A 27,409-nucleotide genomic window follows, 5' to 3' on the forward strand; every position below is an offset into this window, starting at 1 on the left:
GTGGAAGCTACACATAAGCGAAAACTACACATAAGATGCTACAAGAACTCTGAAATAAACATTGATTTTACCTTCTTTAATTTTAACTTTCCAGGCTGTAGGCTTGGTCTTTGCTGCAAGGGAAACTTCTGGAGACTTTTGTTCTAAAGTAGCTCTCATGTCTTTGAATGACCACTGAAATAAACCTGTGGAGAAACAGGAAGGTTGGGAGGCAGATTAATTGCATTTATGCAGAAGTAGGCTGCTAGAAGCTGAAGTGCAGAATGGAAATTGCTCTTTTGAGTGTTCTGATAAAAAACAAATCGTGAGTAGTCATAAGGGTCAGCCATTGAAAAATCATAATTTTACCTTTTACTTCACCCCTGCCCCCTAAAATGGAGAAAGAAAACCATGCTTTGGGTTTCAAAGGACTTGAAAACATTACAGAAGCTCACCTACATTAACATCATTTCTCTTGAAAAGCTCAGATTTTCGCTTCTCTTTTTGAAGGTCCTGACCCTTACAGGTTCTTTTCAGGCCTTCCTGCAAAGTAAACTGCTCTTAAGTCTGTTTTTCTGAAGGGAAGGTATTCTTAAAATGAAATAACACACAAATGATGGAGAACAACTGCCTTGGTGACTGATGGTCTGAGGTAACTGTATAGTTAACCATCACTCTTTTGCAGAGCAGCCAGCCTTAACAGAAGGTGTTTTGTATGCATACATTTTTGTAGTCTCTTAATAGACCGTCCCTTTCCCTGATCACTTTGCCTGTGTCTCTACTACTGGACTGACATACCTGGTTTTACACCAAGGTTCATGAACACATGAACATTATATGTTTACCTTTGCTCACGCCTGGCTGCGCTGAAGCAAGTCAAGCACTCCTGGAGAAGGGAAACCTGAGTGCAAACGGGATTGGAATTCAGGTCCTACTGATGTAACACAGACATGAGCTGTGCCAGATCTTCCTCAAGCCAACAGGTCCCCAGGGATACTCCCTATGGCTATTAAACATTCCAGCTTTGCATTCTACCCTATTCCTCAGTGCTCATTATTCGGCATAATCTGTGACACACTATAAGAATATACATCTTTAGATCAGTGAATCAGCCTGCTCATTTGCATGGATTGCTCAAAGTGTGGTGAGAGCAGGGAGGAATGCCCTGGTAAGTGTTTGTACGGCCATGCCTTTGGTTATGGGCATGGCTTTGCTTCTGGGGAAATTTCCCTGCAACAATATGAGGAGATATGTCAGTGGAAACACCACTGGTTCAGGCTAGCTTTATAAGAACCAGCAAACAATGCTGCTTGAAATAAATATATAAAATAAAGAGAAGCTGCCTACCCTTCAGGCCAGGGATAGAAGGTAGTGTTTAGAGGAGGTCCACAGACTTACCAATATTATTAGGAGCAACCACTGGGCCTCTGATTGTTCACAGTCTTGCAGCATGGACTGGGCTTTCATATGCACGTTGTCAGAGTTAGATCACCAACTCAGTCTCCCAGGCTACAGACTCAAAGACTTGAGGAACTGGCTCTATTTCTGGGCTTGACCAAGATGCATCCTCTGCTCTCACCTGAAGAAACACTACATAGCTAAAGCTGGTCAAGAATGATGTAGCATACATTAGAAGCATAGGTTTAATGGATGTTTTGATTTGTAGGTTAAAGGGGTATAGGAAGAGAGGATATGTAAATATGTGCTTAGGATATATACTACCCCTTACAATGGGAAACCCTCTGCAGCAGTAAGTGAGCACCACAGTTACATAGAACCAAATCACAAAAAAATTTCAAGACTCCCACCACCTCTGGCCTCACCCCATTCCCACTCACAAGTAACTGCACATTGTTTAGCCAATAGGGTCTAGCGCTTCTAATGTGTTACAAACTGGCTGAGCCAGAAATCCAGAAACTAACACCTTACACTGAAGCTTGGCTCACTAACAACCAGGTCACAGTATGTGTAACTGCAGCAATATGTGCAGGAACGCCCTGTCAACTTTTTGTTTTGATAACTTTCTGTACACAGCCTTCAGCACGGTCCTGCTTCCCATAACTTTCCCCATTTGGACCAACTCCTACAGCAACACTTTTAAAATGCCATATACTTAACAATCTGCCCCTGCCTTCACCCCTTCTTCCTGCCATCCTAGAAAACTTACAGTTTCTTAGGCCTATATGGCTCACCTCAGCAGTGTAGTGATCTCTGCACTCAGAGCTGAGAGTCCTTGCAGACTTTTCACTCTTCACTATGTTCAGTTCCAGAAGAGGCCTTGCTACAAATTCATTCTTCCCCATAAAATGACATTTCAAGATTTTGGCTACACTTCGCTAGCTTTTTAAGGTCATATGTTTCACTTCCCAGTCAGGATCCCACTCAAGATAGATTTTCCAGGCATGTTACTGGATACCAGGACAAAAGAGGTAGCATCTGTATCCTCATGCAGGATATGGGACAAAGGTACACAACCAGGCTGGAGAAGAAGACAAGTCATTCTCCATCAACCTCACTCTCACTTTGCTCGGACTCTAGTTTTCTTCCAGAATATTCTTTCCATGCCTACCAGATGTAGACAAGTCTAAAGGATGGAAAACAAATGGATGAGAATAACTGAGTGGTTGTCTCTCAGCCAAAACCTCTCTACATGAGGGAAACGGCATGGAGCACAGACACATACCAAAGCAAATGCCTCTGAAGGGAAACGTGATTTTTTTTTTTTCTTTCCCCTCTAGCATGTCATGCTCCAGCCATCCTCTGATGTACCATCTTGCCCTTTTGCTTAGGGTGTGAATGATCCTGAGCTTCTGCCTGCAAACAGCTCGCTTCTTCAGAAACAGGAAAGACAGCAGGAGTAGGCATCATGTCTTGACAACTTTGTAAAGCTGAAACTGAGACTCTGCATCAGGTAAGGGCCTCCACGCTGTGTGGGGCACACCATTCTGGAGTGTACGAGGCAGACAAGTCATTGCTAGAAGTGCTTATGTGTGTGTTGGCACAAATGGTGGTGAAATAGTTACTATGCCAGGGGGCTACTCCCACCCAAGTCAGTATGGACAGGAGCTGCCTGTCCCAAGGGGTCCAAGTACCATGGAGTGCTTCGATGAGAGTCTAACATATATAGTGCAATTTGAGCTTTAAGCTATTCTTTGCACTTGTTTCAAGTATGAGATCATCTTTCTTGAATACGGTCATCCCCAAATAGCACAACGCACTTCAGAAAAGGCTTATTAGAACTTTATACAATAGCATTATTATTTCCCTCTCCCTATTTTAAACACCTCCTGAGGCATTCTACGGTCACGCTTGCCTTTCTCATCACCACACTACATTCATGATTCACAGTCATCCTGTGACCAACTGGTGCACACAGTTATTTTCAACTTCTCAGTTATTTTGAACTAATGAACGTACAGTCTGCAGCAGAGGCTTGTATTATTAGTTACATATTAGCTGATTTTGACTTTTGCCTCATTTCTTACTCCTCAAAGTCATCTGGTTATTTCAGTTTGAAATGTGATGTAATTAGCGTACTAATTAGAGTTTGATTCTCCGCTTTGGTTAAATTACTGACATAAGCAATAAACCCTCAATTTTTGGTGCATTTTACAATCAAGTTCAACCTTCTAACATATACATTCTTCAGAGTGCAAGGCTGGTTTCTCAAAGTCAGCTATCTGGAATGTCTGGTTATCATTTCTCTGATAGAAGCTAGCTCTTTTGCATTGGTAAGTACAGGCAGTACCTAGACCAAAATGAATACTGGAAGGAAACAAATACAACAGAGAGATGACATACTGTCATATGAGTTTTCTGAATATGTACAAGCTGTTTTCTATGATAATTAGTGTCTATGTTACACATTTCTTAGTTTATACCCACTAGAACAGGTTCTGCTGAATTTCTTGACAGACAAAACAGAAGAACCATGAACTTAAAAATGACAAAACTCTACTGCATTTGCATTGGTAGGTAGCTTATTCAAAACCTGAAGATCTAGCAATTCCATAAATGCATTCAACCAACAAAGTGGAGAGAGCATCTAGCTCCTACTCCTCTAAAGAAGACTTTAGAGAAGTCTTCTACCCTCAGCAAAGCATGCAAGAGGAAGTGTTCATCTGTGAACTGAGATCCCAGTTCTAAACTCTAATCACACAATGATCTTCTCTTCTACCTTGTAATGGAAAGTATGAACAACTTGACAGCAGCACGTAAATGCCTGCATCACAAAAAATAGTGTCTATGAATATTCAGGCTAGATCTAATGCTTATGATATGGACACACTAATTAAACAATAATATACTAATTCTGCATATAAACATCTGCAGAATATTTGCATTTCTGAGAGATAACAATAGTACCGATTTTATGTCCAGCAGTGACCCCTGGTGTTTAAGGTAGTTATAACAATGATGAGAATTCCTAGCAGAAAATGAACCGATTACTTTGGAATCAGCCACCTTTCTGTGTCCACACACATTGCAGACTCTTCCTCAGAGGTTAAGGAACAACACGTAGTTGTATTAAGTTTAATTATAAGTAGCTTACAGATCTGTTACAGCTTAGTCTTGCAAATGCTTACACAGCATGCCCCATACTTGTACAGGGCAGAAGTTGGTTACAAAGCACATCCTACAGCCTCGCTACTCTAACAGCAGGCTTCTGGGTCTGGACTGCAAGCAAATTCTGCTCAGGCCTTGCCAATTTCTTGACACATGAGGCTTTCCGCATTCTTGTGGGATACCCTACTGTTCTTGGTCTTTCACAGGCACAGCTGTAGCAAACCAATGCAGCTTGAAAAACAGCCATCAAATACTATGAAATTGCTGGCTTAACCCACTGACCTAAAGCTCTCCGTTGCTTTCTTCTGATCAATTGCATCAAAATTATTGATGAGACCTTAACAAAAATGAATGAACCAGCTTCTACATCATTATTGTTTTAAGTTAACTGCTATGAGCCACAGTCCACTTTCAGCGAGGTTACTGAATATGCATCTACCATGCGGAATGTTACAAAACCTCCTACTTGCATGTAAAATTTAATTTTTGTTGCAGAAAGCAATTGCTGAGAATTGTTTTGTCCTAGAGCCTTCTGTTTGGCACTTTGTTACCTCAGTCTCTGATCCAGCCCAGATCTCTGTTCTGTTCCTCTCCCTGTCCTAAGCATCTTCCTTGATTTTCTCTCTTGGTTTAGACTCTTGCTTTTCCAGACAGTGTGGGGGGTATTCTGCCTTTCTCAAATGAGCTTGATTTTATATCTAATTCCTGTCAGAAGATTGCCTCTGGCATTCCTAGAAATAACTTATGCTCTTGCAGTTCCTAACTGTTCTCTGCTTCTTGATTGACAAGGCATTTGTAGACCTCTTCATATGGAACTAAGTTGTCTTAGTTCCATACTGCATTCTAGGGAACTATTTCCGGCACAATTGAAGTTAACAGTATTACCATTTAACTTCACAAACAAAAATTTCACATACTTACGTACTAGCTGTATAACACTACAAATAGTACTCTATAGAGAATACATGAAAACGTGGACATAAAGTGGCTTGGGAATAAGGTAAAAATAGCCTCACCTTGCCTCCCTTTTCTTCCTATTTTCCCTCTTTGGTAAATATAAGCAGCTGACTTTGTTTAGCCTTTTGTCACTAGCCCAATGACTCTGGGGGGAAAAAAAAAGTATTTAATTCTAGTATTTTCCATTTAACTGCTTACAATATTTTCCCATTCTTCCCATGAAGCAGGTCTGAATTACAGTCAGACAGGCATTGCTACATGATTTCTTTTTCAAGAAAGCAGCACTTATTTCAAAAACAGGCATTTTCAATTGAAAGGCTGCTTTAATTACACTTGCCACATTCTTTACTGGCAGACCAAAACCCCACAAATAAAAATAAAAAAATAATTAAAACCCCAAAGTTTTAGGCAAACCCAAAACTTTCTCCGAGGCATGTAAATACTAAAGAAAAAGCATTGGCAAATCTTGTGTGACTGACCCCACCACTCTCAGCTCTCTAGGGCGACCCGAACGCCTCGCAGGGAGTTATTTCCTACACGTGCCGTTCCGATAGCTCGACACAGCGGGTATGGGGAGGCTGCAGTACCCAGCCCCGGCAACGGCCGTTCCGAGCCCACCTTCCCACAGCGAAACCGGGACGGCATCACCCCCTCTCCGTAGCAACAGCCTCCCGCCACCGCCTCGCCCCCTCCTCACAGCGGAGAGGAACCTTTATCGCGCGCCCCCGCGCCTGCGCGCCGAGGCACCGCCCCCGAGGGTCCAGCAGCCAATGGGAGCCGCCCGCGCTCGGCCAATCGCGGGTCTCCTGGAGCGGCGGCCGGAGGAAGGCGAGGAGTGACGGACGACCGGGCGGGCGGGGAGGCGCGGGCGTCGTCAGTCGCGGGGCGAGCGGCGGCGGCGGCGGCCGGGCCATGCACTCCCTCGCCCGGGAGATCCGCAGCTTCTCCAGGGCCAACCTGCGGAAGCAGCGCACCCGCGTGACGACGCTGACCGGCAGGAGGATCATCGAGACGTGGCGCGGCGCCTGCCTGCAGGTGGAGGAGGAGGCGGAGGCGGCGCCCGGCGGCGGCGGTTACGTGCAGGACCTCAGCGCCGACCTCCAGGTCGGCGTCGTGAAGCCCTGGTTGCTGCTGGGTGAGTGGGGCCGGGGGGCGGCGGGAGGCGGCGGCGGCAGGCCCCGGGGCGGGCGGTGGCTCCGCGCCTTGTCCCGCCTCGCCGGGGGGCGCCGGGCGCGTCGCTGCTGCCCGACAGGCCGCGGTTCATCCCGCAAGGCGAGCGCTTGCTGGGGGTAGCGGGTCCGGGAGCTTCCCGAAGCGGCAGAGCTGAGGGCGCGGTGCTGCCTGCCGGGAAGGGGTTTAGGGCGGCAACCGGCTCGCTTTCTCTTCAGGGTCGCAGGATGCTGCTCACGACCTGGAGACGATGAAAAAGTATAAGGTAACGTTACACGGAAATAAAAATGCATCGCGCGTAGTGCTTGCTAGTGGATTTCTTTTTTAAGTTCAAAAGTTTAAAATACTTTCAAGTAACTTTAAGAAAAATTATATTGCATTTGCACTTTTAAAAGGCTGCTCCATTTGCAGATGGATGGATGCCTGCGAGCTTCACAAGAAGCTGAAATACTGTGCTGCAAGACTCATGATTGTTTAGAGCTGTTTTCTGGAACAGATTCCCACGTTGCTATATGCGTTTCAGTTTCAGACGCTAAGCAGCATCAGGCCTCCTTGCCTGATGGGGACTGATGAAACAAGAAAAACAAAGCAGCAGCTCTAAGTCTGTCCCGAACTTTGGTCTTTTTACTCTTCTCTGTTACAGTAATGGGGTGATAAGGCCTTCGGACAGTGGTGCTTCTGCAGGACAGGGAGTGCACCAGTCTGGCATCTGGTGCCATCTAAATGTCACTTCACTGTAAGTTAAAATAACCCACAACCTGGCCGTAGCCTGAACAGCGCAAAGATGGCAGGAGGCCAGAGGTGGTCTCGCCCTGCCAAGTGCAGGTATAGTTCACTCTGAAATCCTTCTGCTCCAGTAAATGGTACCGGTAGCTCAGTAGGAGGAACATTAAGCTGATGGGTTAGGGCAGGCTTGAAATTTGGGGGATTGTTGGGTGGTCTGCACTCTCATTCCTATTGCTTTCTCTTTTATTTTCTGTCTGTGCACTGACAATTCCCTTTTCTGTTGAAAATCGTTACTTTAGTCTGTGTTTGGCTAAGCACAGATCTTTTAATTTCCTCTCAAAAAAAGAAGAAAACTGAAATTTATCACAGTGTATTTTAACACACAGTAAAATTTTGCTTGGAGAAAAGCACACCATAGACAGCATATGTATGTAAAACAGAGCAATGCAGTTGTGTAAGTTACAATCTGTGTACACCTAAAGAATAATTCACCTTTGCTACTGCTGATTTTGCTTGCTGTCTTTAGAAAATGCTTTTTTCTCCCCCCCCCCCCCCCCCTTTTTTTTGGACTTAGGTTACTCATGTTCTAAATGTGGCATACGGAGTCCAAAATGCCTTCCTCAATGACTTTATATACAAGACCATTTCTATTCTGGACCTCCCAGAAACTGATATTACCTCCTATTTCCCAGAATGTTTTGAATTTATTGAGAAAGCCAAGATCCAGGTATAGTATATCAATAATTAATGCTACTAGTTATCCTGTTTAGATTATTTATTACACTATTTAAAATCTAAAGCAGCATCTCTTGTCAAAAGAAAGTATGGTACCAAACGGATAGTTTTGCCTTTGCCTTTTTAAATTTTAAATAGAGAATCCAAGCAATTTCTAAGCGTTCCTAGAGACATGGCACTGCTGTTAATCCCGATTCCCTCCAGTACTGCTTTTTTGGAATGACTGTCTTGCATGTTTTTGAGAAATGTTTAATACAGTTGAAACAGTGGTTGACTTTAGAGAAAGAAATCCCATCGTAAGTCCAAGTCACTACATCTGACAGAGGGAAACTTTTTTACTTTCTATAATTTATCCATCAGGGATGTTGTTTTGGATTAGCAGAAAGCCTGAACAGGGCTTTTACAGATCTCTGTGGTTTGTCAGCAGCCGTCCACCATCCTGGTGCTTCTTCTTGATCATCCATTGAAGGTGCAGCACATTGAGCTTTGAATCCACATACAATTATGTACCAAGACTGTCAGAGAATATGTTAGTAGACTGGGAGCCAGCCAGTGATTTAACTAACAAAATCCTGAAAAAGACTTGACATAGGAAATAGGGTGAAGGGACTCCTTCTGGGGTTGCTTGGCAGATTTGTCTGTAACCAAGACCATCCCTGACTCATATTTGTTAAATTCAGGCTTACTGTGTAATTTATGACAACCATGCTTTGGTATCAAAACTATGACTTGACAACCAAACCTTATTGCAAGTTATTCCACCGTTTCTACCATATTCATTATTTGCGTAGATTGGGATAAAAGAAGATAATCGTGCCCCGACTTTGTTTGTGTCACACAATGTTCTTTCCTTCTCTCATTTATCATTTATGAGGTATGTGATACGCATTGTCACTTAATGACCTTTTCAAGGTTTCTAGTTACGGTTTCCACTTCATTTCTAAATGAGACTTGCCATTCATAACTGCATAGTGTTGCTTTCTGCCTCTGATGTTTATGTTCCAGTTACTATTTTGTAAGCTAAGGAGTTTTCCTGAAAACTTTTACAGCAGTATTAATAGTTTTCTAATGGGAGAGTTGGGTGAACGAGCCGGTAATTGATGGAATTCTCCAGGATCAGTTCACGAAGCATGTGATAGCAGTATGTGGAGACAGATCTCTGGATGGTTTGAATCACTTTATTTGCTTTGTCAAAATAGCGGTAAAAGAGCTTATGATAAATTGTATCATGAAGTGCTCTTCTGTTTAAGTAATCACGAAGAGATACTACTGTTTCATCTCCTAACGTGGTGGGGAGAGAGATGTTCACTGGTCAGAGAGCATGATGTATGAGAAATTATTACTAGAACGTGGTTAACTTAATGAAGGAGTACGAGAGCACTTGAATTTGAGAATGCAGGTAAAGCCTGCACTGTTCAGTAAGACACTGCCAGCTGGTACTTCTAACAGGATTGACTTTCCTAAAACTGTAACTGCTCAAGTCTGTAGACACCATGGTACAAATTGTGATACTGATCAGAGCTCACCTTTTCTTTTAGGCTCCAAATTGGCAGGTAGATTTTCCATGACATGTTAGGTGACCCGTGTCAGATCATAGTGCTATAAAGGAGGGATATTTTTTTATCTTTCTGTTTAATATCTAATTATAAAACCTCTAAAATCTTGTCTTTCCAGGGAGGAAATCTTAGCTCATTCATGAACATCCCTCCTTATTGCTCCCTCTGTCCCTCCTAAAGAAAAAGCCCTGGGACCACTGCAAAGTAAAGTGGATCCCTAAGGAACTACATTAGCCTATGGCTCTTCACCAAAAGCTTTACGTTTCTTTTTCATTTCTTTCCTTGGTGAGGCTTTTTGCCTACTGTGTATAACCAGTGTATAATCACCTTTTCTCTTGGTGGAAGGCGATTTTGCTTCCCTCCGTATAAAAATTCAAAAAAACCAACTTGGTCTTGAATCTTAAGAGGTTCATGCAAGACCAGGGACCATTTCTGGGTAGGCGAAGGTTAGGCTATCAGGATTAGAGGAAGGAGTTCTTGGTAAATAGAGATTAATTTCACATCTGCAATCTGTTTCTCACTTTTATTCTGTATTTATATCTAATACAAAATTAGTTAAGAATTACATGCCAAATTCGTCTTTGTATGAAGAAACAACAGGGTTTAGCAAGGAAAGATAAATGTTCTCAGTATTAAATTTGGTTTAGTGTTATGGCTGGTGTTTGTTCATGTTCAGTAATTTTCAGGTCTGTTCAGTGGATATCACTATATAATTTTTGGCAATGTACAACAGAACAGTCATTAAAAAAAACTTAAAAGAAATGTGAAAGAGGAAAATAAAGCATGAACTGTACAAAGAAAAAAAAAAAAGGATCACTTTCAATGCTTATTTTTTACCCTCAGTGCCACTGCTAGATATTGATCTCGATTATGGTATGTTGTGTCTGAAATACCTCCCATTAAATCAGTAAAAACTATCCAGATCTACAGTGGATAAGCTTCAGCAATTGCTTCATTAGCAGTGGCATAAATTTAATTGCTAATGTCATAATTTTAATGTCATTATTATAAAGGAGATAGTGAATTTACAGGTCACCACTGGTACTTCCTCAGGTAGTTGAAATACATGTACAAGTCTGCTTTCCACTCTGCTGTAGTCTGTGTGATCAGGAAGCATGCCCCTGTGAGTGTGAGAAAGGGAATGGAGATTACGATTTCCAGCAGACAAGGCAAAGGGGATGTGATTTCCATCGCAAAAAAGGGTGGTATTGTGATTCATTGTGCTGGGATGCAGGCGCTTAGATTCAGTTCCTAGCTCTGCCATAATCTTGTTGTGTTAACTTGAGCAAGTCATTCTTCTAGTCTCAGCTTGGCATTTCTTCAACAAGGATAATAACACTCAATTTCATACTTCTTTGTCTTATTTAAACTGGAAGATTTTTGGAGCAGGAACCATTTTCTGCTCTGTGTGTTTATTAATACACCACATAATTGCAACTCTCAGGTCTGTAACATAAGCCATTAAGTTCCTGGAAAGGAAACCTGGTGGTTATAAGGTCTTTTTTTCCTCTGGGTAAAATGCCCATTGAATAATTTGTGCCTGTTAAGGGCAGACAGAGCAGGCTGTTTATATCTAGAATATATTTGTTTAGCCCCAAGTATCTGAGCACATTGTGTCGTGTTTCAGTATCTTTATTCAGAATATGGAGATGCTAAGGGTTTGGGGTTGGTTTTTTTTTTTTTTGTGAAAGTGGCATTTGGCAGACAGTTTGGACCGAGCCTTTTCCAGGTCATAGTCTGACGTACAAACATGACAACATCACGAAGCCTGGGCCTTGCAAATGCACCTAAGCCACACTAGATTGTCTAGTTGTTTTTGTGTTAACTCACGCCCGTTATTTCTTAACGAAACTTGCAGTGTCTTTTTAAAGAGTCATTCAGGTGTCTCAAAAATTGTGTGGGAAATGTTTAAGTAGGATAAAAACATTAATTTTACAGATAATTTAGGATAAGCCTGAATTTAAACCCAGGAGAAACATTTGTGAATTTATGGGAGGTTCAGTAGTTTTGGAATTTTGCACCTTAGTCCCCAGTTAAGGGACCTTAGTTGTACCAGCTGTACCAGCTGCTACAGTTGTCCCAGCGGTGTGATGGGGAGGTAGAGATTTGTTGCAAATCACACGATATCTTTTCAGATTTCTGTGTTGCTATGCATGATCCTACTTACCCAGAATCTTCACTGAAGAATTCCAGAGTACGCAAGAAGCGTGCGGCTGAAACTACAAGGTGTTCTATAATCTGCCTCTGTGCCTAGCTGTTTGCTGCCTTGCTATGTTTTTAACTTGGTAACAAGATACACTCAAGTTCCTTTCCATATCGCAGATAAAATCTATTTTAAAATTGGCACCCAGTTAGATCAGATACTTCAGTATCCCAGACATCTGTGATTTGGTTTTTTACATGAGGGGGCTGCTGCAAGGTCTTGGGGAAAGGGACAGAGGAATGTTTTTTTAGTTCTGAGTTATGCATTAGCTTTGAAGTATTTGATAATTATAAAGTGGCTTTGGTTAGAAAAATATTTAATTTTGGGCTTATATGTCTGTGTTTGGAGTTACTTATTTGTGTAAATATTTGCTTTGAGCTCAGCAAGGAGCTTTTAAGAAGTCTTAATAGATTTTTATATAAAGTTTCTAATACTTGTTGCTATCTACTTAATGAATATCCCAACTTATGTTTCATTTGTTTCTTGAAGGACGGTGTGGTACTGGTCCACTGTAATGCAGGAGTCTCCCGTGCAGCGGCAGTAGTCATTGGTTTTCTAATGAATTCAGAAAGACTGAGTTTTGCTAGAGCCTTTTCCTTGGTGAAAAATGCAAGGCCTGCGGCTTGTCCAAATCCTGGCTTCATGGAGCAGCTTCACAAGTACCAAGAACAGACTATAAAGGCAAATGGAAGCGTAAATGATCACAACTGATCAAAAGGGAGAAGTGAAACAATCTGTTTTGACTATACAGTAACAGATATTGGATGTACTTTAATCTGTCATTTTGCAGTCCCCTTTCACATGTGCATTTTAAAGTCTTACTTTTTTTTTCTTACCCTCTTTTGACCCCCTTTTTTTCAGCTCGTAGTCTAAAGGCCAAATGGTTTTCCACTGACTTCAGAGATGATTTTGGCCAAGAACAAGCTCTTCCTAGAGCGCTAATGAAAAGATAAAGTTCAATTTTCCTTGAAATATTAGAAAAAAACAGAATGATGTTTTTTTATTGAACCGTCAGAAAATGCAGGCAATAGAGAAAGGAAATAACTGAGATAAGATGCCCTAAACCAAGTCTATGCATTCTAGTTGGTTGTAAAATCTAGATAATACAATGTTCATATAATAAAGTACCTTGATATTGGATTTTAAATTTATATTGCAACTAAAGAGGATTTTGCTGAATTTTGTAGGCTAGCCAGCCATTAAATATTTTTGGAAATTAAAACAGATGGTCTTTCGAGGATGCTCAAAATGTGTAGGATGCTTTAATGCTTCATGTCTTTCTACTGTTTCTCATCAAGTAGTGATTTGAAGTGCACTAACATGATGTTTTCGAAGTGCTGGAACCAGGCTATCAGGGTTTTTTTGTAGATCATTTTGGTGGAGATATGAAAAATGCTTATAACAACCTGTCTCTGACTCACTGCTACTGCCTTTTGTTTGCATTCGGTCCTCATTTGCTGTCCCCTCGCTCCATTCCACATCACGTATAAAGAACAGACAACATAGGATAGATAACTTTGACCCTCCTGACAGATCTCGGGCTGGAATTACTGTCTTAAGATGGCACGTTTTAAAAAAAAAAAAATCTGTAAAAGATTTCAGTAGTATTTTTTGTGGCCTTCATGCCAGTTCTAAATGGTTTGATATATTAATGTACAATAAAATAAAAAGAACACTGTGTTTGGATAAATTTTGTGCTAAAGTGATTTGAAAGGTTTGGTTTCAAGAACTGATACAGTATTCTCTCCTCGTACCACTAGTTGGAACTGTAGCCTGTCATTGCATATGAACTACACTGTGTCTTGTTCTCAATATTAATTGCTCATGCTAAATGCTAATACAAGGTTAAGGTTACATCACCACCACCCCCACATCCCCCCCCATCTGATTGCTATTCCATGGTCATTGTTTCCCCATTTCCATGGAGGCACTGGTCATTACATTTCCATTTCGGATGTGGATGGCTGTGTGTGCCGTCAACCTTGGAAACGACGGACAGGCTTTTCCCTGGTGAGCAAGCTTTCCCACGTCATCTCAGTGGCAGGTGTATGAGTTCTTAGCCCCTAGAAGTAATCCAGGGCAAGCATTTGTAACGGTAGCTACGGTTCTTTAAGTCGTGTGTGTGTAACGATCGCAGTTCACGACTCCTGACCAGCAGTACGAGAACCGGGCCGGCGCGGTGGGGCGGGGGCGGCCGTGAGGCGCGGGCCCGGCCGCAGCTCACCGGCAGCGGCGCCGAGACACGAGGAAAGCCGGCGGAACCCGGGCCCTCTCCTGAGGAGCTTGCTCTGCCGCCTCGGCGGCCTCAGCCGCGGGTGAGGTAGCCGCTTTGGTGGAGAGGCTCGGCCGCCCTCCCGCCCCTCCCGGCGGCCGGGCCCCTCCCCGCTGTGAGGTAACACCTCCCGCCCCGCGGCGTGGGGGCGGGCCGCGCGGTGACGCCACAGCCCCTCCCGGCGGGGGTCGCTCACAAGATGGCGGGAGGGCGGGTCGGAAGTGACAGCGGGAGGAAGTTCCGTCCCGTTTGAAAGCGCCCGGCGGAGGTGCCGGCGGCCTCTTCCCGCCGCCCCGGCCGACATGGCCGCCTTCGCCATGGAGCCGCCGACTGCAGGTGAGCCGGGCCGCGGGGCTGTCGCCCCGCCCATCCCCTTCGCGGCGTCGTGCCCGCTTCGGCTTTGCCGGGCGCCGCCTCGCCCCGCGCGCGCGCGCCGTTCCGTGCGGCGGTTGGGGCGCGTGCGGGGCCGTTGGGCGGCGCGAGGCGCCTCAGCGGTCGCTGCTGCCCGGCCAAGGCTGCCCGGCGCTGCCCGCGCTCCTCTGGGCTGGTGAGGGGATTGGGGCCGGGGCTGGCCCCCTGCTCTAGGCGGGGTACGCTTTGGGGGAGTCCGGACGCCGCCGGGCTGAAGTGGGTGATGGGAGACCGCGCCAGGATGAGTGTCTGCTTCGGGGGAAAGCCAAAGGGGGTGTGGGGTTAAACCAAGCCGCCGCCGCGCCGGTGCTCCGTGATAGAAGGTCCGTACCTGAAGCACCCCGAAACCCCAGGGCAGCTCAGGGGTGTGGCGAGGCCGGCTGTGGCGGCAGGGCCGCGGGGAAGCGGCGGTGTGGCTGGCCTGAGCCCGCGGAGCTCTGTCGGAGCACGTTCCCTGGGCTGGGGCGTGGAACCGGCCGGCAGGGGAGGAGAATCCAGCCTTGGTGTGGTTGCTTTTATGTAAGAAACACCTATAAAACAACACAAAAGCCGTAATTACCCTCAAAGCCAGAAATCCAGCCGTAACCAAAGTAGTGTATTTTAAGAACAAAGTCTCAGTGTGGCAGTTCTTGTAGTTGCAAAAAATGCAAGATTGTGATAAACTTTGCTTACTTGGAAAATAAATTATTAGAACTGTCTTAGTCACTTACTGTATATTGTTTTATGTTTCTTTAATAGAGCCGCTATTTAAGCAATGGAAAAGACTAGGCTTCTTCCATGTTTTTAAACTTTGTTTTCATTAACACAGGAGCTGAGCCAATGACTCTTGGCTCCCCGACGTCTCCAAAACCGGGAGCTAGTGCTCAGTTTCTTCCTGGATTCTTGATGGGTGATTTACCTGCACCAGTGACTCCGCAACCACGTGCTTTAAGTGGTCCTTCAGTTGGTGTAATGGAAATGAGGTCTCCGCTACTTGCAGGTCAGAATTCGTTAAATGCTGAAAAATTGTCCTGAAAGTAAAAATTTGGTTTGTCTTAATGCTCTATATGACTGTTGCAGACTTGAATTCTTATAGTTTTATAACTTGCTATAAATGAATTCAACTCATTGAATAAATGGTGAACTCAAGTGTATTCAATGGCTAAATTCTTCAAAGTAGACTTAAGTTTAATAAATATTTTAAACATGGCAGTTTTGGTACCAGGAAAGGTTGCTTTTACAGGGAAGGTAATATGAACCTCTCCTAATATAAAATCAATTTATACAGCTCTTTACAAGTCAATTGCACATACAGCCATCAATGTTTTCTCTTCGTTTAAAACAGAGATGTGTGCTGGCAAACTAAATGCAGCTTGTGTGAGCTGCTGATGTCTTTGCAATGAATTCTAAAAAGTCACTTACAGATTGTCAGACTTATAAAAACTGGACAGAGAAAACCTAAAAAATGCTTCTTAATTAGTAGGTAGTGGTTGTATTTACAGTCTTGATGTCTGCTGTAATTGGGCTGGAGTAGTGACTTTTCCTTGCTGTAGATGCTCATCTCTTTCCAACCACCTAGTTGATCTGACTAGAAGAAGTCCTTACCTGTGTTTCTAAGATGGTGGTATTATATGTCTGTTTTCTTCTCTGAGAAGTATGAGTAGTTAATAGCTTCACTGATTTATTTCATGTCATGGGTGATCTTGGCTTTTGTATTAAATCAGTTGGCATAATCTAACTATCTGATGGTGTTAGTGTGCTAGTCATTTTGAAGGGGAAATTGAGGATTAAAGTACTGCAAGATAATTTTAGATATTCTTTTTGTTCAATTTCAAGCAGAATTGGACTCAATGATCCTTATGGGTCCCTTCCAACTTGAGATATTCTATGATTGGTGGTCTGTTGGTCTCCTGCTCCTTGCTCTCTGTCCCCCCATATACAAACATCTTAAGAAAATATTTATGAAATTGAAAATAGTCATGTGAATTTCACCTAATTGTTTTTGAAAGGGTTTATTACAGCCTCAGAGAATCAATTCTAGAAAAGGGGGAACCAGTAAGATACTAACACAGGCCTCCCAAAATGAGCAATTAAGTATATAATTTCAACTGAAAACCTTGATGGGAGAGTACTTTATGTAATACACTGTAACAGTTCTTGGATGTGTTAAACAGTTCAGAGAGGAGTCTTGAAGCTCAGAATTTAGGATTGAAAACTACTTTGGAAAAGCTTAATTTCCAAATGTTTTGCAAGTGAAAACTGTTAAGTCAAACTACTTTTTTTTTCCGGGGGTAAACCCACACAGTGTTCGGAGATATGTCAGGATCTTTCAGTCAGTTTAATTCTCTGTTATACTGGAAGTCCCAAAGTTTGCAAAATGGGAGAGCAGCTGGCTTAACTTCATCCTGTCTAAATGCAAGCTAGTTCCTTCTCTCAAGAGCTTACATTTTTATTTAATATGAAATTACATGGGAAGGAAAGGAATTTGGACAGTGGGAATGTGACAGCATGTGCGATGTCTGTGTGCATTTTGGTATGGTTCTTTAGCATGTAGAATGCTCAAGTCTTAAAAACCTTGCTTTTGCATCTCTGCTACAGGGAAGTTACAATTAAAATACACTACTAACCTGCCTTAAAATAGGCAGATGTAGCTATGCTCAGAACTTCATAAAAAGAACATCTAAGTAATGAATATACTGGGTTAATAAGAAGTCTAAAAGTTTTAGATGATGCTTGTGTAAGGAGGCAGTTTCTGACACATATGTGATATTCTTATGTAGAACATTCAAACCTGAACAGTTTGGTAGGCCAGATGGTGTTGCAGACCCCCAGTGAAACAATCAACAGTATTTCATGGCTGAACTTACTGTTGAAGTTTCAAGAACAAGTAGCAGTGGAGTAAAATTACAAGTTTTCTCATGCTCTTCATTTGTTCCTTTTAATTGCAGGAGGATCTCCCCCACAACCAGTAGTTCCTACACATAAAGATAAAAGCGGTGCTCCACCAGTTAGAAGCATATATGATGAATTATCTAGTCCTGGACTTGGATCAACGCCTCTAACCTCAAGAAGACCAGTAAGTGGCTTAGGTACTGGCCTGTTCTTAGCAGAAGATGTGAGGTAGCTTACTGCTTCAGTGAATTCTTTTAGCTCAGTTGTATAAACTGCTGTAGCAAAATGACTGGTGAGTCTTCAGATCATGCTGTTGCTTAGTCTGGGTGTTTGGTGTGCCTGTTCCTGTGTAGTCTAAATGAGAGCTGCAGTCGTGGAGCTATCTCCTATTGTTACTGATTTTCGAAACTGTAGAGAATTAAAAATGCAAATCATGCCTCTGCTATGCTTTGTACACGACAAATGCAGACTTGTTGCAGCTTTTCACCTTCTTGTAAATTTATTGGGCTGCTGATTGCCAGAAGGGTCCAAATATGTGTTATCTTTTCTTTTAGTGGGCAATAGAGGCACTTCCTGAAATAGAAGGAATTTTGTGCTGAGTAAAATATTTAAGCAAAATTTGGGCAGGGAGGTGGGGTTAATTTTGAAAGAGTAACAGTAAAATTTCTAGAAGGTCATTCTAATAATAAGTTCTGCTACTTACCTCAACTGAGCAGTCAAGCGTTAGTAGGTTCTTTTTCAGTGAACATGATTCTTCTGAAAGGAGAAGGCCTTTCACTGAATGAGCAGTCTTTTTATTGAGTGTTGCCTTCTGAAAAGTGTATTCTGAAAGTTCAAGTTGTCTGTGAAGGACAGAATCCAATACTGTCTTAAAGGACTGGATATTTAAAAAAAAAAAAGAGCAGCTATCAGAATGCATGTTGCTAGGTCTACAGGTGCTCCAGTTTGTTTGATCTTGTATCTAAGAAATGCCATGATTCAGGCTAAAAATACACTAAAATTGGTTTGGATATTGAAATCCTTCTAGGTTTAAAAAAAAAAAAACGAAAACAAAACCAACTACTAGCAGCTAAAACTCAAAGTATACATTCCTTCAGTGCAGTTGCACTAAGTAGTTGGGAGGGAAAGTAAGTAGTGATGAGGAATACAAGTCAGGGTTATGCTCCCATGATTTCTAAGCCCTTTAGACAGTGACAATCACATGCCGGTAAGTTGTTAATACTGGCATCCTTTCCATCAGGATGCACATGAATGTGTGAATTACTATACTGCAGCAATAATGAGATGCCTGTTTTGAAAAAGTTAAACTATAAGCTTTCTGAGTATTGATACCTAAAGCTACTTGGTTTCACAAAGCATATGTGATTGGTGTTAGGTAACGGATTTTTCAGTTCCTATTACCTAAAGCTCACCCTAAGCCTAAATAAGCTTTCTTCTTGTATACCAGTAGCTCTTTCTTGTTAGGTGATAAAATAGTGTAGACAGACCCTGAATCCTGTTGCTTGTGGTGCTTCCCTTCTGTAGTTTGCTCCACACTCCTATACTATCTCTGATACTTGCATTTAAGCCTCTGATCAGGAAAGTTAACTGCATTCTCTTCTAAGGCTCAGTAATCAGCTGGAAATTCGAGAATGTAGTAGTTGAGGCCTACTGGATGTCCAGGCAACCTGCTAGGCTGTGTGCTAGAATGTAAAAACATTGTCAAGTAACTTTTCATTAATAACCTTTAATAATCTTGTATTAAATGTACATGTAAATGTCTGTTCTTATTCTTAAAAGTTAGGAGTCACTTAAGGCAAACAGTTAATATTCTTGCCTGATGTTTAAGTTACCTGAAATGATTTCTTCTGCTCTGAGAAGTGTAACTGTAGGAATGATTTGTTACTTTCTGTATTTTAATGCAGGCCAGCTTTTCTCTAACACAGAGCCCGTTGGTTGGAACTATGCCATCAACTCCTGGAACAGGTAGATGTCCTGTCAAAATCCATAATCTACTTTATTACTGCTTTCCTTAATACACAAAAATCACCACTGTTCAAGCTATATCAATTCCTTGCTAATTTGTGAAGGAGTTGCATCTTTATTTACTAGCTTTTCAACAGGTATGTGGATGTGAATAGGAAATACTTTTCCACTCTGACTGAATTTCAATCAATTTTACTTATGCCTTATTCAAAACTTTTTGTTGAACTGAGCACAGAGGTGGTTGTACTTGAGTGAAGCAGCTGAGATTGATGGGTCGCGTTCCATCTTCATGAGGTTTCCTATCTTGTGTATGAACCTGTGGCTTCTTGCTAAGCTTAATTCTGCTGTCTTGTTCCTATTTGGCTTCTGTATTAAGCTGCTGGTGTCCAGAGGTCAAGGAGAAAGCTAGGTTGCTCGTCATGAAACTTATTAGCTTGCTTGCAGCCATGAAGTTTGGATTGACTTACTGTTTGTCTGTGTCTGCAAATAAATTTCCATCAAACTCTTCCATATACAAGTGAAATGCTTGATACCGAACTTATTCTTTTACTATAGGTTCTTAAGCTTATCTGTCTTGCAAAAGTAATTTGCTAAACAATGCCACTTCAATTTAACAGCTTCAAGTATGTTCAGTCCTGCAAGTATTGGGCAGCCTAGGAAGACTACTCTATCTCCTGCTCAGCTAGATCCTTTTTATACTCAGGGTGATTCCCTGACTTCAGAAGATCAACTTGATGACACGTGGGTAACTGTATTTGGGTAAGTTGATTTCCAAAGTATTAAAAAAACCATGGGTGAGGTCTTTGCAACATATGGAAAGAACTACTTGGACGTTGCTGTTTGGCATTCCTAGGTTCTGCAGGAAATACAACTGTAGTTAAAGCCAGCAAATGCATATATTTTAGTGAAGCAGCTTAAGCTATATGTTAATTTTTTCAAGTTAGAAAGGCAATATTCTACCATTGAGGTGTGTGGTGAAGTAAAAATGCCTAGAAGATGATAATCCTCAAGTCACTGCTTCTAAAATGGCATTAACACACTGGTCTCTTTTGGATTTCTAAAAAGCCTTCATAGGGTTGTATTTTAGCACCAGAATTCTTAAACTACTCATTATAATTTTTTGAGTATTTTTTTCTGTCTTTCAGATTTCCTCAAGCATCAGCTTCATATATTCTTCTACAGTTTGCTCAGTATGGAAACATATTAAAGCATGTGGTATGTCTTAGTTTGAGACTTATTTCTGAAAACATTCTGGCTCATTCTTTAAAAAGCTAAATTTCACAATTTTCACTTAATCTCATACAGATGTCCAACACAGGAAACTGGATGCATATTCGATATCAGTCTAAGCTTCAAGCCCGGAAAGCCTTAAGCAAAGATGGAAGAATTTTTGGTGAATCTATCATGATTGGTGTCAAGCCGTGTATAGATAAAGTAAGTTAACAGCTGCTTTTATTTAAATATAAGGCACTCTGCTTTTGGGCTTCCTCTTTATTTTCCCTGACCTCTTCAGTTTTTTTTTTGAATTGCAAAGCATAGGTAGTTCAGTTGTATAGGTATAGTCTATTATACCTTACATGAGTTTTTCTTAAGTATTTGACAAAATTTCCTGCTGGGAAGGATCATTATGGAAAATCTCTGTGCTCTTTGGAAGTTACAATGCACAGAATTATATTGCTGTACAAGATATGAAGTGAAACCATAACATAAGAGACAATTGAGATAAGAGTTTCCCAGACTAGAATTTGTGTCATTTAGGGGCCGCAACAGATAAGCGATGGCAGATTAAGACTGTTATTGCTCCTAATTGTCCCTCTTTTATGTGACTATTTATCTGATTCTGGCTTTTCAGTTTATCTTATTACATCAGACTGAAAATTTCGTAGCAAGACAAGATCCTATTCTCCCACCTGCCCCCACAAAAACATGTCCCTTTCTTGTAAGTAGTGGTTGGGGTAGGCATGGCTGTATTTCAGTCTAATTTTATCACGAGCTGTTAGTTTCTAGGCATTTACAATGCCCTGACCATTAATTCTTGCTGCACTTTGCATTGGCTACTGTACATTAGTTTAAGCAAACAACAGTCATTCTTTTATAGTTCACAGATTATTTTTTTGGTCTCCTCTAAGGATAAGTGATGCTAGAGTAATGTAAACTTTCAAATGTAAACCATTCTGAGAAGGCAGCCCTAGAAATTGAGCTTGCAATTACTTCAATTTTTATCAGTTCGAAACATTTCTTATACTGATTAAAATTCAGAAACAAAGGTACTTCAGTGCCCCTTTCCTATGTGGGCTTCTGATGGTAGGGCTTCCAGTCTCTTCTTACCTTATTTAGTATTTTGGTGTCCAGTTTATATTAATGACTGAATTGCCTGTAAGCTGAAACTCTAGAAGTAATGATCTAAGACATTTAATTGCCAGGGATCTGATCTCTGTTGCTTTTGAATTCTCATTATGTCTTTTGTGGATAGTGTCCACTTTCAAATACCAATAAACGAACCCATAATCATTAACCTGTATAATTGGAGGCAAGAGAGATTTCTGGAGACTAATCCATTGAGGGTTTGGCACTAGCCTGTAAAACTCTTCCTTGCAATTGAAAACTAGATATGATGGATTTGACATCAGCGCTTAGGCTTCTGATTTAAAAGTAGCAGTTAGTTCCATGGGTTCCCCTTGTGCTGAGCAGAGAGTCAGCTGCCACCCACGGTGGACACCAATCCTATCCTGTATTTTGGATAGCTGTTTCCTGCCAGATGTGCTTCTGAATTTCTGCTGTCTTTAGGCTGGTTGAATGCTGTGCTCCACTGAGTCTAAATGCAGCAAATCGGGTCTCCCCAGGCTGGTTGTCATTTCCCATCTTGTTTTCTCTGGGTTCTTGTGGAACTTGTGGTTCCCATCAAATCACTTGCTGCCTCTTCCATTCTACATGCGTTCCTTTCTAAACATAAGCTTACAAAAAGGAGCCTTCTGACACTGTTTCTAGCATTTGCGAAGGGGACTGAGTGAAACTCCTTGGCAAGTTGAATCTGAGCAAAAAGCTGCAAGTTGGTAAAGGCTTGGATCAGGTATGGTCCTGTATGGATCAGATAAAATATTTTAGAAGTATTTGGAAAGAGGATGTTATGCTACTTAGTTCAGCTGGACCTGAAAAAAGTTACTACTTGAAGTTTGTTGCAAGTCTTACAATTTATTTTCTCTATACTGTTTCAAACTTGGCTGACATTTAGTACATACAGTGAACAGATTACAAGATTCCACTACTTTGCAATGGCATAATCCAACATATAAATGATTGCAGTGAGGAACATGCTTGGTGGTGGTGTGTACTTGTGTGCTCTGTACTGACAGGCAATTTACCTGTGGTCTTTGCTTACTTTGAGATGTGAACATATTTTATCAAACAATTCTAGATAATAGATAATTCTAGATAATAAAAGTTGAAATACTGCTTTTTAGTATTTGTTTACATTATGTTAACCCTCTTTTTAAGAGTGTGATGGAAAACTTTGAAAGAAGCTCTACATCCTCAATGTCTTCAGTTTTCACTCCACCTACAAAATCCGTCAGCACACCAGTACAACCTGCAAATAATACGACAAGGATTTCTACAATGAGACCTCTTGCAACAGCATATAAAGCTTCCACTAGTGACTATCAGGTATTTTAAGGGAAACAGAAGCATGTGTTTTTGTGCTATCTCCCCTTAGTTGTATGAGGCTGTACACACATAAAGGCTAAGGTCACACTGAAGTTAATTGTCTCCTGTCATTTCTTTAAAGATGTGGTTCAAGTACAAACTTAGTCTGTTCAGTCTCTGAAATAATAATAATAAAAATTAATAAATTAATGACTTGACACTTTTTCAGAGGTTAAGGGCTTGTTTTGAAAATCTTTCGAACATATTTTGTCAAAATATAGTAGCACTTAGGAAAAGAGAAGAAAAAAAACCTGGTTAATATAAAAAGAATTAACTATATGTTGACTGATTCTCTTTATTTTCTCTCTTCCTCTTTCCCCCCGCCTTCTAGGTGGTTTCTGACAGACAGACTCCTAGGAAAGATGAAAGTATTGTATCTAAAGCAATGGAATATGTGTTCGGCTGGTAATATACAAGAGGAAGTAACACACTAAGTTGGTCAGGGTTTGAAATATGCTACTGGCATCCGTGGTTAGTTGTATAACTACTGGTGGCAGTATTTTAACTTACATCTCACCTGTTATGCCTTCAGTTAATTCAGCAGACATGTAGCTTGCACTTTAAATGATGGCAATGTACACACTGTTTTAAAAACTGAGTAAGTGTAAATATAAGTGCTTTTTTCCCATTTGTGCTCTGATTGCGTGATTGTAGAAAAAATATCAGCACTGACTTTTCCTCTGTAATTACTTTCTGTGAATGACTTCCCAGTAAGTTGGAAATGTTTAAAATGGCAGCTTTATTTACTGATGCCTTTAATTTTATGCGGTTTTTTTCTGGAAAGATGATGGGCTACTTGCAGGAAGAACACTATGCACAGCTGGCTCCCAGGGACAGGGACTGTTCTTAGTATATGTGACTTTAATTTTTTTTATTAGGATTCATTGCTGTTTTATAATTCTCTGGCGTCATGTTCTAAATGTCATAGCAACCTTTTAACTCCTTGTTTTATTAATAAAGCTAAATAAAGTTAAGTTTTTCTTAGGTTGTTTTTTAAACAAGTATGAGTTCTGTTAGGAAAAACTATTTGCAGTACTCTTAACTATTAAGTATGATGCTGCCTAATGTTTATTAAAGTGTTATCAGCAGAGCAGATGCTGCTGATTTTTACTGAAGTAGTACCAACTAGTGTTAAAACTAGCTAATGTTTAAATGTTGTCTCCATGGGTATTTTATAGCAGTGTGCACTTAACAGGTAACGAACTGTAGCATTCTAAGCTATAAAATGTTGAGTTGAAGTAGCTGAATAGAAGAATGCAATGTGTCAGTGACCAGAGCTGCTTTCATTTCAAGACTCTTCTAAGAAACTTTCTCTAAGGTATTGGCTGAATGATGATATCTTTTTTTTTAAAATTGAACTTCCCACCTTTGAAGTTTTCTTTTGGAGGTGAGCCTCTCAAGTAATCATGTGTCATGTAAGCTCATAGTCTTTGAGATAAAGGTCTCTTTCATCTGGGAAGAGAGCAATTTTTTCTCCAATACTTGGGAAACTACATGCAACTATTACTTTTTTGATTTTGTGGCTGTGTTAGTGTGGGTCAATAGTGCATTGGTTGGGTGAATATCCAGTCATACCCATTTCCGTGCTTTGCTTCACACTGCAGTGTGGTCTCAAAGTTCTTCAACTGCACTTCTCTGATGAGATTAGATTGAAAGATTAGTCCAGGAGCATGCCTAATGTCCCTCAGATGCTAATGGGCATCCAGTTTACAGGATTAAGCTAGATATAGTCCTGACTAAAACCCCCAGAGCACTTAGTGAGAAGTCAGGTTTCTACCTCAGGGCACTTTGTGCTTCATTGTATGCTTTAGAAGTAACCTACGTGCAGGCAGATTCAGAGATTTTTTGAGATGCATTTTACTGTAGTTGCTGGCTGATGCTTTTGGAATATTGGTTGCTACTCATCCATTTGCTTTTGATCAAAGGGAGCTGCTCAAACCTAATTAATATCTGAACGTGTTTTCTCTGAGTACATCTGGCTTTTTCTCGGTGAAAAATATTTGTCATGCAGATGACTTCAGAAGGAAAATAGGTAGTTCAGCTAAATTCTTGGTTTGCTAGTTGCTTTGCAAAATACACTTCTGATGCTATTCAGACTTGTGATGATGTGTATAGGATTTAGTTTAGTGAAGTGATAAAGAATAAGATTGAACTCTGATCAAGTAAGTCTGAAGCTAAATACATAAGGAAGGAGTTGGAGCCAAAGTCAGTAGTTTGGCTGACCTATTTTACCAGTAAGTACCAGATTTTAAACTGTGCTAAGCTGTTGGGTTTTTTTCCCAGTTGTTTACCTTAGTCTCTTGTTTCTTGTAGCTTTAGGAATGATTTTACTAATAGGTCATTGCAGCTTCCTGTAGAGTAAAAGCACTTGGGAGTAGCAGATGTTGTTTACTTCGCTCTGGATGTAGTAAATAGGAGGAGAAGAAAGTTTAGAACGTATAAATCTGTGTACTTCTGGACAATATCATTAAGAAATTATCTTCATATGGCTTCTGCTGGTAAAGACTGCTGGTAAGACTTAATATGTTGTCTTAGTGTCGAGCACTAGTTAAACCCTGGTATCAAAGATTGGGGCTTATGAAGTATGAGAACATTACAGTCCCACACTGCACAAACCACTGTGCAGCTTTGTTGCAGTGTGTTCCTGATAATACTGTTATTAATTATATGCGTGTACAGGGGCCATGTGTGAAAGGGCAGAGGCTATTGAGAAGTACAAGTGTGAAGAATCTCTGAAACATTTGGAAGGTCTTCAAGTAAACCTTTTCAAGGCTAGCTACTGTTGTTAGATAGCATTGCATTTAAAAATCCAATTCTTCCTGTTTGTTAACTGTGTACCTGCTGCTTTGCAATAAGGAAGGATTCTCTTCCAGCTGTAGCTAGATGTGCTTTACATTAAAACCAAAGTTATGGACTTCAGCTAATGATGTGTAACATACTCATGAAATTCAGTTCTGGTTTCAGTTGTATGGGGTTTCTTGTAAGACTAGGGACTACATTTTTCATAGGATTATGGCTTTAGTTTAAAATCAAACTCATGAATATGTATTTTCTGTTGTCTGCCTCCATCACAAGCATGTTACTCGGGGATCTAATTCACTTCTCTCAGTATATAGACCAGCACAGTTTTAAATTCTAGAAGGATTTGTTGCATTGTTTCAATGGTAATTTCACTACAATTTTAGTATCTTTTTTGGTAAAGACTTTTATAACTTGGAGATAGTGTTTGCTTTTGTCCTCCTTTTTCCCTCCCACCCCTCCTCAATTTAGCTTTCCAGTAACTTTCAAAGTGAGTGATATTTATTTGGGTAATCCACATACATTAACTGAAAATGAAGATCAAATGTTAGAGTACATCATGTCTGCCTCTTATTTCAATTTGTAGGCATCTACCTCCACCATGTGGCAGTTCTTCAGAACTTTAATGAGAGGTTTATCTGATATTGAATGGAATATGGTATCTTAATTGTACTTTAGTTAGGAAGTGTGTAAACAGTACTGTGAGAAAATAGCAGTGCTCAAATGACTCTTAGTTGAAGTCTTTTTGTAATAAAAGAAGAAAAGACAAAGATGAGTTTACTAAATATCTTAATTCAGGAGTAATTCAGACTTCTAAATATTGCTTGAATGATATAGTTCTTAAACTTTATTTAAAATCTTACCAGTATTCACTCATCTCCATTTTGAGATGGATAAATTGACCAAATGATATTTTGGCGGAATATACCACAATATCCATTTTGTATGAACGTAATTGCCTTTTTTCTCATAGTCTGAGTACATGTGTAAAAATACAAGACTTGCATCAGTTTTCTTTAATTTGACTGCAGATGGCTAGACCACAGATGAGTCTGCAAAAATGTACTGCTTAAATATGCTTAGTAGTAAGCTGTTCAGTTGTTAAGTGAGTGAAAACAAAATAAACTGACTTACAAACAACTTGGAATTAGGAGTTGGTTTACTGAATTTCAGACTGCAGATGAGAAGGCTCTGAAATAAGCATTCTAGATCTCTAGTAGAAACATCAGTCCTTGGGCAACTTTATGGCTTTGTGGTAATGCCTTTTTTAAATTGTTTGGATGAGAGTAAAAGATGTTCTTTTGATGTGGTGCAATGTTTTCTGCAAGTAAAACTCACAAAATCAAGAGCATGTCTGAGAAGCTGTAAATTCTTATGTCCTATATAATGTCATCAAATATCTTGATTCTTCAAGTTCTTCAGTTTTGTAAGTGAGCTTTCAGCTTAAATAAAGAGTTTATTGCTGATGTAAGCAGATGCAGTTAAAGTGACCCCAAA

At 40.8% G+C, this 27,409-nt stretch overlaps 2 protein-coding genes and 1 long non-coding RNA gene across 4 annotated transcripts; 2 read left to right on the plus strand and 1 right to left on the minus strand.

The window, feature by feature from the left end:
* Nucleotides 1–6,045, minus strand: LOC127018716 (uncharacterized). Its single transcript, XR_007766816.1, has 4 exons — nucleotides 5,982–6,045; nucleotides 5,562–5,647; nucleotides 1,378–1,558; nucleotides 1–185 (listed from the first exon to the last, which is right to left on the minus strand). It is a non-coding gene; the product is annotated as an uncharacterized LOC127018716 (long non-coding RNA).
* A 366-nt stretch (nucleotides 6,046–6,411) lies between these two features.
* On the plus strand, nucleotides 6,412–13,602 carry DUSP19 (dual specificity phosphatase 19). Its single transcript, XM_050899782.1, has 4 exons — nucleotides 6,412–6,637; nucleotides 6,891–6,937; nucleotides 7,973–8,125; nucleotides 12,382–13,602. Exons 1-4 carry the CDS (start codon nucleotides 6,415–6,417, stop codon nucleotides 12,601–12,603), a joined length of 645 nt encoding a protein of 214 aa, XP_050755739.1. The 5' UTR covers nucleotides 6,412–6,414; the 3' UTR covers nucleotides 12,604–13,602.
* An 809-nt stretch (nucleotides 13,603–14,411) lies between these two features.
* On the plus strand, nucleotides 14,412–24,087 carry NUP35 (nucleoporin 35). 2 transcript variants are annotated; one of them, XM_050899781.1, is made up of 9 exons: nucleotides 14,412–14,500; nucleotides 15,384–15,566; nucleotides 17,500–17,630; nucleotides 19,351–19,411; nucleotides 20,029–20,170; nucleotides 20,557–20,626; nucleotides 20,717–20,845; nucleotides 22,907–23,074; nucleotides 23,445–24,087. In XM_050899781.1, exons 1-9 carry the CDS (start codon nucleotides 14,467–14,469, stop codon nucleotides 23,520–23,522), a joined length of 996 nt encoding a protein of 331 aa, XP_050755738.1. In that variant the 5' UTR covers nucleotides 14,412–14,466; the 3' UTR covers nucleotides 23,523–24,087. The 2 variants fall into 2 exon arrangements, with proteins under 2 accessions (XP_050755738.1, XP_050755737.1); XM_050899780.1 differs by having other exon boundaries at nucleotides 14,413–14,500; nucleotides 15,384–15,554; nucleotides 17,503–17,630.
* The last annotated feature ends 3,322 nt before the right edge of the window (nucleotides 24,088–27,409 follow it).

The sequence above is a fragment of the Gymnogyps californianus genome, chromosome 7 (assembly GCF_018139145.2).
Source record: "Gymnogyps californianus isolate 813 chromosome 7, ASM1813914v2, whole genome shotgun sequence".
In the NCBI taxonomy this organism is placed as follows: domain Eukaryota; kingdom Metazoa; phylum Chordata; class Aves; order Accipitriformes; family Cathartidae; genus Gymnogyps; species Gymnogyps californianus.